The following is a 16,112-nucleotide window of genomic DNA, read 5'->3' as shown; positions in this document are numbered from 1 at the left end:
TATACATATATACATTAACATATACATATATACACATACATATATACATATACATATATATATATATATATATATATATATATACATATATATGCCATCAGCCACTCCGCTCTCTAGATACAAGCATTGAGACCACAGACCCATCACTGTCTGTTGCGTCACCACTGACCTGGGAAGATACTGTTAAGGATCTGAAGCTTATTGGAGTATTTCCTCCAGAGGCGGAGCACATAATCCTCCCAGCGAATCATCTTCCCCAGAATTAGCATAACTGGGATGGTGGGCAGGCCAATCAACAAGAAGAGAGGATCGGCCCGTTCCATCACATCCAGACCTTCCTTATGACCCACAACCTAAAAGAGACAGAGATAGACAGATTCGTAAGAATCAAATAATGCCTGTGAAATCATTTCAGCTGTGAGTGACGTCTCACCTGCATGACGGTCACGGCGCCGTATGTGACAGCCGTCCAGTAAATAGATCCCACCATGATACCAGCAGCAGCAAATGGACAGGCCTTCGAGATCAACCTGTCTGCCAGATCCAGCACAAACACCACCGGCCCTGCACACAAAAACACACTGACTTTAACATATAGTTCGAGGCTAAAATGGGTTTTTAACTGCCGATGACAATATTTTGAAAGTCATGGCCTATATAATGCTGAGAGATATGGTGTACTGATAACAGGATGTACACAAAATTGATGAATTTGAAGTGACGAAAGTGACGTGACGTGGCCAAGTATGGTGACCCATACTTGGAATTAGTGCTCTGCATTTAACCCATCCAAAGTGCACACACACAGCAGTGAACACACACACACCGGGAACACACACACCGGGAACACACACCCGGAGCAGTGGGCAGCCATTTATGCTGCGGCGCCCGGGGAGCAGTTGGGGGTTCGGTGCCTTGCTCAAGGGCACCTCAGTCGTGGTATTGAAGGTGGGAGAGAGCGCTGTACATTCACTCTCCCTACCTCCAATCCCTGCCGGTACGAGACTCGAACCTGCAACCTTTGGATTACGAGTCCGACTCTGTAACCATTAGGCCACGACTTGTAAATGAACACTTTCTTCAAACAATATTTTCACAGAATTATGTTGACATACCAAACAATTAGAGCATAATGCCAATGATCTCAAAATAACTACGAATAGCAAGGATGCATTAAAATGATGGAAAAATGGACAAAAACGACATTACACATTACAAAATCATATTTAAACGATGTTCTTTTGAACTTTCTATTAATGAAAAAAACCTGAGAAAACAATTATCACGTTTCCTATAATATTAAGCAGCACAACTCATTTCAACATTGATAATAAGAAATGTTTCTTGAGCACCAAATCAGCATATTAGAATGATTTCTGAAGGATCATGTGACATATATCAATATATATTCAACAGTTATTTTAAATTGTAATAATATTTCACAATAATTACTGTTCTTACTGTATTTCTGATCAAATAAATGCAGCCTTGCTGAGCAAGAAACTTCTTTGAAAAACATTTTTTTTAAATCTTACCAACCCCAAACTTTGGAAATGTTGTGCATCTTTACAGGAAACTGTAAAAGGCTCTATATTGCCATGCATATCATCATGCAGACATTTAAGAAACAATATCACAAAACAAGAGGGAGATTAAATAATAAAAACTAAGTGATGCTGAGGTCTGAATCATGTGACCATCATGTCTCTGGTTTCCCCCCTCTCCAGCAGGGGGCAGAAGATGATATTATGATACATTGTGTTGGGAATCAACAGGCCTTCAAATGCTCTCTTCTCACTATATATGATTATTTATCCCAATTTGAGACGTCACAGCACTGCGAGCACACCAGCTACCGCAGATCATCCAGTTGAATTCACTATGTGTTCATCGTGACACGCCGCAAGGTTTATGGGAGTGATAAGCACTTTATTGTCCCATGTGTGACCAATGATGACTATATCCTAGATGACTCCGGAATAAAGTTTCACTGCAAAGCACAAAGTGAAACAGTCCTAAAAAGGAATATTTACTGACCTGCTTTCCTCTCAACCTATAAATACCCTCCACTGCAGGAGATCTCTAGGACGACTCTCTGGATTTTCACATTCATTCTCTGGTGAATCAGGACTTTATTTTAACTCAGTTTCCAGATACATCAAACTCCATTACTGTATATGGAACCACAGCTTTATCCACTACAGAACTTAAAAGAATAGAAGTTTAACACAAAAAATCATTTCAGATTAATATCTACTGAGCATATAAATTAGATATAAGCTTACGGTCATTACTTCAAAACCAAAGAATACACAATTGTCCTAAAATATACAAATTCATCTCTCCACCAAAAAGTTACTGTATAGGTTGTGAAAAGTTTCTGTGTAAATTAACCTTCAGCACACATTAATTCAGCTCTCAAATGCAGAGCAGACACTCTTCAGGTGTGTGCGTGCGTGTGTGTGTGCGCAGCAGGATCACTGACCCCTCTCGAGAATATTAATATGGAATATTCTGATGACAGCGCTGGAATCTGGTTCACGTTCTCTCTAGCACTGCAACATCAACCTAATGGCTACTGGCAACAGGAATCGCTCGGGCATTTCTGCTGCCGGCCACAGATTCCATTATTAAAATCATTAAAAATCAACTCCACTTAGCAGGAATACATCTGCAGTCTATTCTTCCTCGTTTTACACCAGCTTCACTGCTCTGCCAAAGAACTGCAGTGGAACAAGGACGTTCTATTCCCTACAAACCCTCTCCAATGCCAGGCTGCATAAAACAACTTCAGTATGAAGTCATCTCTTCAAGCTGCACTGCTCTGAAAAACATCTTGAAAGCTAATCAGGAGTAGTATATGTGGAAAAGACAGATGGTCTTTCACCTTCATAGTCATGTAATGGCTTTAGTAGTCAACTACCTGCCTTGGGAGCATTTTAAGGCATCATACATAAAAATTATGCTGCCTTCAGAGATTAAGATATAATTATGTATGCCAAATTCTAAGAAATCAATGCATATATCCTTCATGGATATCATATGTACACATACATATTTAGACATTTTTGTACCAAATCATAGGGAAAAGAAAAAAATCCTAGTAGTCATATAACTAAGCTTTTTTTTTAAGATATTTTTTCTTTTGATATAATTATTTAGTCTAAATTTTATGGAATCGCTGCATGTATCCTTAATGCATATCATATTTTTTCATATTACAGTTCGATTTCACAATTCGAAAATATAACTAAGCTTTTTTTTTAAGATATTTTTTCTTTTGATATAATTATTTATATCTAAATTTTATGGAATCGCTGCATGTATCCTTAATGCATATCATATTTTTTCATATTACAGTTAATCTTAAATGTTAAAAAAATCTTTAAAAATCTTAGTCATAAAACTAAGCTTCTTGTTTTTTTTTCAAGAAAAATATAATTTATGATACTGAAGACTGAAGAAATGGCTGATGACTGATGAAAATTCAGCCTTGCCACCACAGGAATAAATTATATTTTAAAGTATATTAAAATAGAAAACAGTTATTTTAATTTGTATTGATATTTCACAATATCATTGCTTTTACGGTTTTGTTTTGTTTTTTGCTCAAATAACAAAACTTCTTAAAAAAAAAAAAAAAACATTAAAAGTCTCTTTTGATTACTTTAATGCGTCCTTGGTAAATAAAAGTATACATTTCTTAAAAAACAAATACTGACCATAAACTTTTGACTTGTAGTGTATATTTCATTCAATATTGGAAAGTACAGATTAAAAATTCTTCATGAATTTAACCAACTCATTAAAAAGAATCAGTTCAAAGAGCAATTTGAAACTCACTTCACTATTCACACATCTTTTGTTTCCCAATCTTTCTCGGTCGTCACATTCAATTCAGAAGACAAGCTCACAATGCAGCTAAAACATGCAATAGTTTTGCCGAGGAACCATAGATTAAGCAGCGGTGCAGGAAACCCTCATATTCACGAGCTGTGACATTCATCTCTCTGACTGCATCGGTCTGCTTCGCTCTCGTTCCTACAGTTTGAAAGTTAGACGGGGAGCATGATTGGTGCAATTTCACAGCTGGCCACGGTCACCCTGACAACCATATCCCAGAATAAACCCATCGCTGTGGAAAGAGACGGCGAGCGAGAGAGGACGACAGACTGGCCCTCAGGAGGAAGATTATTAGCACAGCGTGAAGAGAAACTAATGTTGTTATACTCTCGAACCTGATCAATTTACATAAGAGATGAAACACAAGAGGATGAAAAGTGACATTTCGCTTCATGAGCAGCGGATTACTGGAATCACAAGCAAATCCTCATCACCAATATCAAAAGAGGGATTTCTCTGGAATCAGGATTGCCCTACAAAGTACAAAAAAACTAAATAAACAAGCGCAACTATACATAACTACTGCAGTGACATTTGATGAAGGTTGACAAAGTCTGAAAGTATGTCACAAATGTCTAGAATTTTGCTTGTCATGTGTGGAATGTGGAAGTGAACTGTTTATTATATTCCTAGCAAAGGCAGGGCAGTTTATTGAATACTTTAAATTTAGCCATTAAAATAATCTCTTTTTTTAAAGAAATTAATACTATTTTTAAGAAAGGGTGCATTAATTTGATCGAAAGTTGACAGTAAAGACATTTATAATGCTAAGAAATATTTCTATCACAGCAGCAGAATAGGTTGTCAGTCCTGTATTTGAGTCTTTAATACGGTTACGTTCACACACAGTACGGTTATTTACAGGACTCACAACCGCGTTCTCGGGACACACGCGCTGTGTGAACGGAACCGGACTGGACATCTAGTTGTGTCAGTCCTGTATTTGAGTCTTTAATACGGTTACGTTCACACACAGTACGGTTATTTACAGGACTCACAACCGCGTTCTTGGGACACACGCGCTGTGTGAACGGAACCGGACTGGACATCTAGTTATCCGTCACGTCATACAGTGCGAGAGAGAGCCGCTCTGCTTCAGAAACGCTTGTTTACAGTGTGTTACGTGTTTTCGGTAACTTACAGTGACGGAGAAATGAGCTGCGTGTCATCTGAAAGTTTTAGATCCCGTCAGTTTCGTGTTCTGCGCGCGATTCAAATGCTCCGCTCTCCACCCAAATTTAAAAGCTGCTGTTGGTTAATGAAGATTTGACTAAGAACTCGCGGCTCGATTGGACTCTTGTCGTGTCAGAAGTGATAAAACTTTCAGTATTATGGACGTCGCCATCTTTGATTTTACTTTGGTCACTGTCGCTATGGTTACTGGTAAGGAATACGGGCTTAACGCCCGTTGCACGTTCATACAGACAGTGTTCCAAATGCAACTGCAAGCTGCTCTGTGAACGGGACATTTCGAGACTCACACCTGTAAGTAAATACGGTTGTCAATCCCAAAAACTGAGTGTGAACGTAGCCTATATAAATAAATGTTGTTCTTTAGAACTTTCTATTAATCAAAGAATCCTGGGAAAAAAAAAATCATGAAAAAAAAATGTATCACGTTTTCACAAAAATATTAAGCTTTCAACATAAGAAATGTTTCTTGAGCAACAAATCATCATATAAGAATTATTTCTGAAAGATCATGAGACACTGAATTCACATAGGAAATGTAAAATTGTAATAATATTTTACAATATCAACTGTTTTTACCATATTTGGTGAACAAAAGAGGCTTCTTTCAAAAACAAAAACAAAATATTTTGGGAAAATCAACCAAATAAATGGTATATAATTGACTCCGTATATTAAACAAGGATACAAGACAAATTTTTGAGAACATAAACGGACACTCAGCATTAAAGAGTTGTCATACCGAGCTTAGGGAACACAATGAGGTATTCAGCATTGCATTGTGGGCAGGCAACGCGTGCGGTGCTGTTGCCCCTCTGTTTCTCATCAACCCAGCGCTGAAGACACGACTGATGAACCCATTTAGTTGAACCACGGCAGCGGCACGGACGCACCCACTCCGCCGTACTAAAAGTATCAAGGGACAGTCTGAAAAAAAGAAAAAAGAAAGAGAGGCAACTGCAGCAGAGTAATATGGGTCAGTGACTAAACACAAATGAAACAAGATTATCAACTCCACCTCAAACGACAAACAAAACATGTTATCATTTTAATCTCACTGTCATTTTTTTCAACAACCCAACTGTCCAGACCATCATGCTCAAGATAAAACTTGTTTTATATACTAAGGTCTTAGTAAATGAATTACAATGTCAATTACTCAAATTATCACAATTGCATGCTCATTCACATATCAGCATTTTTGCTAAGAAAAGCCCACAAATTAAGATCATTTATAGACAAAGTTAAATTGTTTTATTTAATGTGTTTTTGGTGAATTAATTACATAATATGCCAATTAATTACTCAGAAAGATGCCTAAATGCATTTTTTGATTTGTTGTCCAGCATGACAATGACTATGTCTAATGATGATCCTTATCCATGTCAAATCTCTCAGTGTTTCTGCGCTGCTGGATGAGGGATAGAGACTCGCCGTTCTCTCAGGTTCCTGTGCGAGATTTTCCATTCTGGCAGTTTTTGAATAAAACATGAGGGATGACGAAGAGGCGCTCAGGTGACCGCGATCAGTCGTGTGCTCCTAATCATGAACCTCCTGTAATCATCTCAGGACTATCAGATGACAATCACAGACCCAAACAAGAAACAACAGATTTGTGCTTTTATGCACTTCAACTTCTTTAAAACATGCCCTGATCTCAGTTTAAATAATATCTGAGTTTAATGCACAAAGATATCTTTCAGTGCTGATTGTGTGTTAAATCAAGCATATTGGTAGCTGAAAGCACAAGCGCATTAAGACAATAGTTCAACAAATTAAAAATTGCTGTACTCACCCTCAGGCCATGTAGAGTTTGAATGATTAATTTTGAATAATTTGATAATTAATGAAGAATTTATAACAAACATGAGTTTTTGCTTCATAATTGTTGGACTGGAGTCGTGTGAACTACTTGTGGATCATTGTGATGTTTTTATCAGCTGTTTGGACTCTCATTCTGACGGCACCCATTCACTGCAGAGGATCCATTGATGAGCAAGTGATGTAATGCTACATTTCTATAAATCTGTTCCCAACTCATCTACGGCCTGGCCTGGAGGGGAGTACATTTTTGCAAATTTGTAATTTTGTGGTGAACTATTCCTATAAAAACACAAAAGCACAAAATATTTAGTTAAAAAAAAAAAAGGTTGGAAGATGTGTAAAATTTTTGGGAATGACAAATTACAGAACTAGAAAACTCTTTTTACGATAGAATCTGAATGTATGATTCTTTCTTGAAAGTGACTATCATAGATGACGAACAAAAGACCAGAAGCAATATAAATAGTGACGAAATTATCAGAGATCTTCACAAGATCAGAGCTACAAAGACGGTTGTCCATGTTCCTAAAGAACCCGCATCTCCTGTTCCTGTAACACTGCCTCCATCATGATAACCATCGTGAAACACAATCACCCCCGTGAAACCCAAGCCATCTCGCCATCGCCCCTCACTCAAACACACTCATGTAACATGGATTTACACACTAAGAGCTGTGTTCATTAAGATGCACTGTGAAAGGTCAGACAACCCGATTATCAGCCAATAAACAAGGTAAAACAAATTGTGCTGTGAAACACAATCTGATTTAGGCTTGTTTGCCTTCACTCAACGGGGGTAAAGTTTCAAACTACAGGCTATATTATCCACAGTAAAATACAAACAAGATATGACATATGATAGGATGAGATTTTTGTCTGTTTTGTGGGAGAAAAACCATTCACAAATACGTCATAATTCTTTCAATAACAGTTGTGCTTTAAACCACAAATAAATTAATTAATTTAAATTAAATTAAATACTAATAATATTTTTAGCATTTAGATATACTGCACAAATAACAAACTACTAATGAAATTATTAGACAATTTTCCCATTCATTTTTAAAGGAGTGGACCATTTCCCCTTATAATGCAGGCTGGTTATGCTTTTTTTCTTTTCTTATTTGTAAATTCATGATTCTCTGACTCAAAATCAAATTATACAGAATAAAACTGTGAGGAGGCATTTAAAAATTCCCAGTCATAATATTTTGTGGCCATGCAAACTAGATCATAAACCTTGCTCTTGCTGGCTTCTGTTCATTTTTACGATGATAACATAAACAATACGCTTATTACAGCACCATATCTCCACACATGCAAACCAAACAACTTGTGAATAATAAGGCTAATAAAATGTTGACTTTGCCCAGCTGAACAACTGTGATCACATTCTGTCCACTGCTGTAAGTGAAGACACATGACAGAATTACTCTTCAGCAGCACTGTTTGTGATAATATATATGATGCTTAAAATATCTCCAATATACCGGACCATTTCCCATTAAAGGGGTCATATGACGATGCTAAAAAGAACATTTTCAGGAAACAGTCTTCCATAAAATGCGTCACACACGACGGGCTTGAGTGAGCGGAGGCCGGCGGCCTTGAGAACGGCGCAGCCGGCGGGAGTGCGGCAACCACATGTGACGACCCTGGGCTGGACTCCGCTTCGTCCACGGTGAAAGCCAATCCGGCGATCCACAGCGCGAAGTTGATGTATTTCCTCAGCAACCAGCACTGATCAGCTCTAGGCATGACGAAGCAGATATCGTCCTCTTTTGGAAGGCCAAACAAAGTAGTTTCGCTTTCACAACTAAACACACAGCATCTCCACAACATGGCGCCGGTGGCAACAACAATACTACAACAAGAATCAAAGTTATGCCTTCTTTCTTTGCGTGAACATTTGGGCTGTTATGCAAATCTTCCCACACAGTGACGTAGACGTGTTAGAACGAGCCGTTTTAGGAGGGCGTGGACAAGTCTTAACTTTTATAAAGAATATCTCTTTGGATTTGAGACTTTAGTCTTTGCAACTTTACAGATCTTAATTATGTCCCCACTGGATGCAACGAATGCCTCGTTTATAATGGGTTTTCATGTTTTTGAATCATCGCTCCGGCCTGACAGGGCATCGGCTACTATTTCACACAGGATGAGTTTTCATGAATAAAGTGGTTCATTTTGCTAGTGTTGTTGACCGACGTTGCTTTAAAAACAGGAATAAGTCTGTGAAAGTTTAGAAGCTTCCTCTTGGCCAGATAATGTGGAAGCATTAAATGTCTACTGTTAAACACTGAGCAAAACTCTTCAACAAACCTCAGACTTTAAGTATAAGAAATAATATTATTGAAACATTGAAAAGAAGACCAACGGTGTGATTCACAAAGTGTTACATAGACAACCTCTCCTGCATGTTCTCATTGCTACACAGGTCAGACTGCATTTAAAGAGGCATTAAAACCTCGGCACAATGAGTTTATTCATTCGGCTGTGGTCATGTGACTGTGGGAACCTGAATGATCTTCCAGCCAACAGTCAGTGAGAGAAAGTAGCTGAGCATCAGAGGAACCGCTGAGATCCCAGACGTTTCTACTGATACAGATAGGGCTGCAACGGTTAGAAAATTTTGCATGGAAATAAAGCAGCATATAAACATCCCTGTGTACCAACATTAAAGCTGTAAGGCCAGCTACTTTAAACTATTAGAACCATTATATGATAGATTGTGAATAGTTCACAGTTGGTGCACCAGTCGAGCACTAGCTACATTAGAGTTCATGTAACTTCAGTCACTGTTTTCCAGTAACACCAGTCATCTTGAACTTGTGGTCTATATTTGTTCTTGAGGAGGGGTCAGATGTGGCCTACTGCTGATCCATAAACACACACACACACACCAACAAACCTCAGACTTTAAGTATAAGAAATAATATTATTGAAACATTGAAAAGAAGACCAACGGTGTGATTCACAAAGTGTTACATAGACAACCTCTCCTGCATGTTCTCATTGCTACACAGGTCAGACTGCATTTAAAGAGGCATTAAAACCTCGGCACAATGAGTTTATTCATTCGGCTGTGGTCATGTGACTGTGGGAACCTGAATGATCTTCCAGCCAACAGTCAGTGAGAGAAAGTAGCTGAGCATCAGAGGAACCGCTGAGATCCCAGACGTTTCTACTGATACAGATAGGGCTGCAACGGTTAGAAAATTTTGCATGGAAATAAAGCAGCATATAAACATCCCTGTGTACCAACATTAAAGCTGTAAGGCCAGCTACTTTAAACTATTAGAACCATTATATGATAGATTGTGAATAGTTCACAGTTGGTGCACCAGTCGAGCACTAGCTACATTAGAGTTCATGTAACTTCAGTCACTGTTTTCCAGTAACACCAGTCATCTTGAACTTGTGGTCTATATTTGTTCTTGAGGAGGGGTCAAATGTGGCCTACTGCTGATCCATAAACACACACACACATTCACTCTAAATCTCTCCCCTGTGGTCAGAGTCACAAGACCCATCCACAAGATCACGTTTCACCAGCAAATGTATAAAGCCAGGAGGAACACATATTCATACATCATGTAGAATTATCGCCATTTCTACAAAATGTATATATCTGTTTTAGTGCAATAGTAAGTCACATTTTGACTGAACAGCTATAGTTGCTTATAACTACATTTATATTTGAAATCCTGACAGCCATTTCCTGTTAGAAAATGTGAACAATCACTGTTGAATTCACCTAGCATCGGCATCAGTTTTGCACATATTTAGAAAATGTTAAAATCTAGCAATTTATGGAAGCCATATTTTCTTGCAATTTTGAGTTTATATCTCACAATTCTGACTTAATAGCGGAATAAAAAAAGTCACAACAACTACTTTTATTTCGAGGCAAAATAAAACAGAATTGCGAGATCTAAACTGAAAATTCAGAGAAAAAAGTCAGCATTGCGAGATATAGGGTTGCAAAGGGGTGGAAAATTTCCGGTAAATTTCCGGAAACTTTAAAAAAAAAAATCCCTGGAATATTCAAAAGAATCCTGGAAAGTTTCCAACATTTCTGGAATGTTTCTGAAATTTACTGGAAATTTTCCACCTTTTTGCAACCCTAGCGAGATATAAACTCAGAATTGTCAAATTTGTGTTTATATCTCACAATTCTGACTTAATAGTGGAATATAAATAGCGGAATAAAAAAAAGTCACAACAACTACTTCTATTTAGAGGCAAAAAATAAAAAACAGAATTGCGAGATGTAAACTGAAAATTCAGAGAAAAAAGTCAGCATTGCAAGATATAGGGTTGCAAAGGGGTGGAAAATTTCCGGAAACGTTCCAAAAATACCTGGAATATTCAAAAGAATCCTGGAAAGTTTCCAAAATTTCTGGAATGTTTCTGAAATTTACTGGAAATTTTCCACCTTTTTGCAACCCTAGCGAGATATAAACTCAGAATTGTCAAATTTGTGTTTATATCTCACAATTCTGACTTAATAGCGGAATATAAATAGCGTAATAAAAAAGTCACAACAACTACTTTTATTTAGAGGCAAAAAAAACAAAAACAGAATTGCGAGATGTAAACTGAAAATTCAGAGAAAAAAGTCAGCATTGCAAGATATAGGGTTGCAAAGGGGTGGAAAATTTCCGGAAACGTTCCAAAAATACCTGGAATATTCAAAAGAATCCTGGAAAGTTTCCAAAATTTCTGGAATGTTTCTGAAATTTACTGGAAATTTTCCACCTTTTTGCAACCCTAGCGAGATATAAACTCAGAATTGTCAAATTTGTGTTTATATCTCACAATTCTGACTTAATAGCGGAATATAAATAGCGGAATAAAAAAGTCACAACAACTACTTTTATTTAGAGGCAAAAAAAACAAAAACAGAATTGCGAGATGTAAACCGAAAATTCAGAGAAAAAAGTCAGCATTGCAAGATATATGGTTGCAAAGGGGTGGAACATTTCCGGAAACGTTCCAAAAATCCCTGGAATATTCAAAAGAATCCTGGAAAGTTTCCAAAATTTCTGGAATGTTTCTGAAATTGACCGGAAATTTTCCACCTTTTTACAACCCTAGCGAGATATAAACTCAGAATTGTCAAATTTGTGTTTATATCTCGCAGTTCTTTCAAGTTTTTTCACAGAATTGCGAGAAACAAAGTCTGAATTGTGAGATAAGTCAAATTCCCTTTTTTTTTTTCAATGGTGGAAATGGGCTTCCATAGCAATTAGCATAGGCACCATGCAAAACGCGATTTTATTGAACAGAACATAACACCAAAAAAGGTCTAAATGATGGTGGATTATTTCCAGACACTTTCAAACACGACTCAGACACACATTTGAAAAGATGTGGAAACATATCAAAGCTGTGCTGGGAAAAACAATAAGGCAGAGAACGTGAGGTTTAAAAACAGCCAAATACCGACGAGAACAAAAGAGGGTGAAAGAGTGTCTGCCACGTAAAGGTCAGACAGGATTTAAGCATGACCCCGTCTTTTCAACTGATGAGAGAGAGCAGATGCGGGTGGCAGGCCTCGATAAGGCCGTGTGTTGGAGTCTGATAGAGCTGTGCGCTGGCGTAAAGCTATCTGCCTCCACACAGACCTGAAGGTTGTTGCCTCAGTGACGGACATTAGAGAAGGATGCAGGATCCATTTGAGAGAGATGAGAGCTTTCACCATGACAACTGACACAGATATGTCTACAAACAGGCTAATGTGCCAAAAAAACACTTTACTAAAACCAGTTAGTACAGTACTTTCCTCTCAATACCTATTTCCTCTGATGTAAACAGAAGTATGAGGTTAAAAATGACTACCGTTCTAAAGATTGGGGTCGTGAGATTTTTTTTATGTTTTTAAAAGAAGTCTCTTTGCAAGGCTGCATTCATTAGATAAAAAATACAGTAAAAACAGCAACACTGTGAAATATTATTGCAATTAAAAATAAAAGATTGGGGTCGTGAGATTTTTTTTATGTTTTTAAAAGAAGTCTCTTTGCAAGGCTGCATTCATTAGATCAAAAATACAGTAAAAACAGCAATACTGTGAAATATTATTGCAATTAAAAATAACTGTTTTGTATTTGAATAGATTTTAAAATGTCATTTATTTCTGTGATGCAAAGCTGAATTTTCAGCATCATTACTCCAGTCTTCAGTGTCACATGATCTCTCAGAAATCATTCTAATATGCTGATTTGATGCTCAATAAACATTTTTTATTATTATAAATGTTGAAAACAGCTGTGCTGCTTCACATTTTTAGTGGAAACTGTGATACATTACTATTCAAGATTCTCTGATTGATTAAAAGGACAGCATTTATTTAAAACAGAAATTATTTAAGTGTCTTTGCTGTCACTTCAATGTACTAAATTGCTGCTAAATAAAATATTAATTTCTTAAAAAACAGTAGTGTATATCATATTTATAATATTATACTAATAAAATATTATATATTATATTTATAATATTTACACAATACTTTACAGGTAAAACAACAGTTATTGAACTGTGATTCAATAACATTTTTTTTTTATTAAATTTTTTTTTGATTACATAAACATTTTTAGGAATCTTTAATAAATAGAAATTTTAAAAGAACAGCATTTATTTGAAATAGAAATCTTGTAACATTATAAATATTTTTACTGTCATTTTGGATTAATTTAATGCTTCCTTGTTGAATAAAAGTATTAATTTCTTCACCCCCAACCCAAAAATGTATAATGTATAATATACTAACATATGAAAGCTATAATAATGTATATACTATACTATAGGGCTGTCAAAATGGCTGAAAAACTACATTAGAATTTTGTACTTAAATGCTATCAAAATTCGAATTATATTCTAATTTAAAATGCATAATTTCAGTTAGGGTGAAGAATAGCTTTTGGCTTCTCTTCTGAGGCCATGAGGGCGCATTGAGCAAAATATTACTAATGCACGTTTATTCCAAGCATAAGATAATGACTATCTGTGAAAAAAGTGCATAATGTTTAAAATAATGTTTATAAACCAATTATAATTAAGTTGCTTAAACAACTATAAACAAAACAGCATCATGTATGTATGCATAGTTTAATACAAAGGGTGGAAATCCAATCACACAGAGTAAATTTTTCATTTAAAAACATGAGATGCAGTGGGATGGGAAAAAACCCACCATAAAGTCTTGATATATGTTTTTTTCAAAGTTGAACTTGCATTAATTTTACATGGCTTTCTAAACAAACTATTTTGTGCGAGATGCGAGTGTAACGGTGATAGATGTCCCTCTAGAAAATGCGCGAAATATGCGTTCTGTGTGAACGGCTTGGTTTCAGTTTTGACGTAAACAAGATCTCCGCATTGATGTTCTCTTTTTCCACAATATTTTGAATGAACAACTCCGCAGCGCCGCATCTAGTGGCTTCAACTGGATAGGCTAACAAACACATTATAATGCAACGACACTTACATCATCATCGCATCTCGTGCGCCGCTGATAAGGCTGCCTCCTTAACGCACACCTAAAATTTGAATGCAACGTTTTTGCATTCGAATGTGGATTTTTATTTTAAATTCTACGAATATTCGAAATTCAAATTCTTATTTGACACCCCTAATATACTAATATGAAAGTTTATAGCAATCTTATTTTTGACTGGAAGTACAGAACCGCTCAATTGTGTCCCATCAGCAGGCCAGTGCTGTCTAGTGTATTTTGCAAGCACAGGCCCTCTGGCAAACAGGACAGTCTGCGTGGAAAAACATGGACAAGGTCAGGACACCGAACAGCTCGACTACACGCAGTGACCCAATGAATAATTACTGAAATGAGAACCTGTCCATGTCATTTACCAAAAAAAATTTCCTATATATAGAAAATCTGCAATTACAGGGAATATATTCGATAGTGCTGTTTATTTATGACCCCTGAGGGTCATTCTGCAAAAACTGACCACAACAACAGTGTCATTATAAATTCTCCAGGGCACACTGTCCTTTTTGCTGGGTTCATTAAAAGTAAAAGCTAGTAAGACCAAGTCATGTGGCAAAGAGAGTTTTTTTTTACCATGAACCTTTCCGAAATCATCCTCTGACCTGAGCAGGTGTGCAAGTCAGATCAAACAGGCAATCAAGCCTCTTATGACTTAAGCTGTGTATTAAAGGAATATTCTGGGGTCAATACAAGTTAAGCTGTCATAGTGTTGATTAACACAGGAAATCATTTCAACGCGTGACACAGTTCATAAAATAAAAAATAAAAAATGGTAAGGTGATGAAAATTATTAGGTCATAAAACTGACTGGTTTTTAACTCCTGTATTGACCATGTAAACTGGTAAACCCAGTAACATATTCAATCACATGACGCATGCTAAAATAACAGAAAATGCTCAGGAATCAGGAATTTCTTAAACATCACCAGAAGTTACCCCATTGCTTAAAGGGGTCATATGATGCTATTTTAAAGATCATTATTTTGTGTATTTGGTGTAACAGAATATGTTGACATGCTTTAATGTTCAAAAAACACATTATTTTTCAAATACTGTACATTATTGTAGGTCCTCTATGCCCCGCCTCTCTCAAACACGTCGTTTTCAACAAAGCCCCCTCCTTTGACAAGCGCAGTCTGCTCTGATTGGCCAGCTGACCCAGTGCATTGTGATTGGCCAAACACCGCAAGCACGCGTCGGAAATGTAACGCCCCTTACCATAATCGTGAGCTTCAGCTTTCAAAGTAAATATCAAGACAGTTAATAATGTCGTTAGTTTTACCATCAGTTCAAGCCCGAAAGGGCAACAGAGTCGCGTGACAGACACAGTGATGATGCAGTACACAAGCCGCGGTTAAGACAGCTGACGTGCTATGATTTCTGACAGGCAGTTCACTCTCCTGTGATGTGACCCTGTTCCCCTCAAACACACACGACACGCGTTACTCTGTGCTGCGTAAAACTCCACATTTGAACAGTCAGTAGCAAATACTTAAACTAATAACAAAACAGTAGCTGATTCAGAAGCGCCAGATTGTCAAAGCAAAGTCAGAATTACCTCCTCTCCTAGGTTCACGAAACGGTCGTCCATAAAATGCATTGCTGTTCTGCTGTAAGTAATCTTAAAGATTCCTAAATACATCTACTTCCGGAAGGCCAAATAAACTGCTTTTGCTTTCGC

The 16,112-nt window shown here is 37.0% G+C and overlaps 1 protein-coding gene across 1 annotated transcript in view; it reads right to left on the bottom strand.

The window, feature by feature from the left end:
• The window catches only part of LOC107676368 (E3 ubiquitin-protein ligase MARCH5-like), a 23,781-nt gene that overhangs the window by 2,509 nt on the left and 5,160 nt on the right, over positions 1–16,112 (bottom strand). The window contains exons 2-4 of the mRNA XM_016470891.1: positions 5,837–6,021; positions 434–564; positions 170–353 (exon numbers count right to left, since the gene is read on the bottom strand). Of these exons, the coding sequence (XP_016326377.1) occupies positions 170–353; positions 434–564; positions 5,837–6,021 (500 nt within the window). The remainder of the gene's footprint in view (positions 1–169; positions 354–433; positions 565–5,836; positions 6,022–16,112) is intronic.

The sequence above is a fragment of the Sinocyclocheilus anshuiensis genome, unplaced genomic scaffold (genome assembly GCF_001515605.1).
Source record: "Sinocyclocheilus anshuiensis isolate Anshui unplaced genomic scaffold, SAMN03320099.WGS_v1.1 scaffold961, whole genome shotgun sequence".
Taxonomy (NCBI): Eukaryota; Metazoa; Chordata; class Actinopteri; order Cypriniformes; family Cyprinidae; genus Sinocyclocheilus; species Sinocyclocheilus anshuiensis.
Note: the sequence above shows the minus strand (reverse complement) of the source record. Positions and strands in the feature narration are given on the sequence as shown.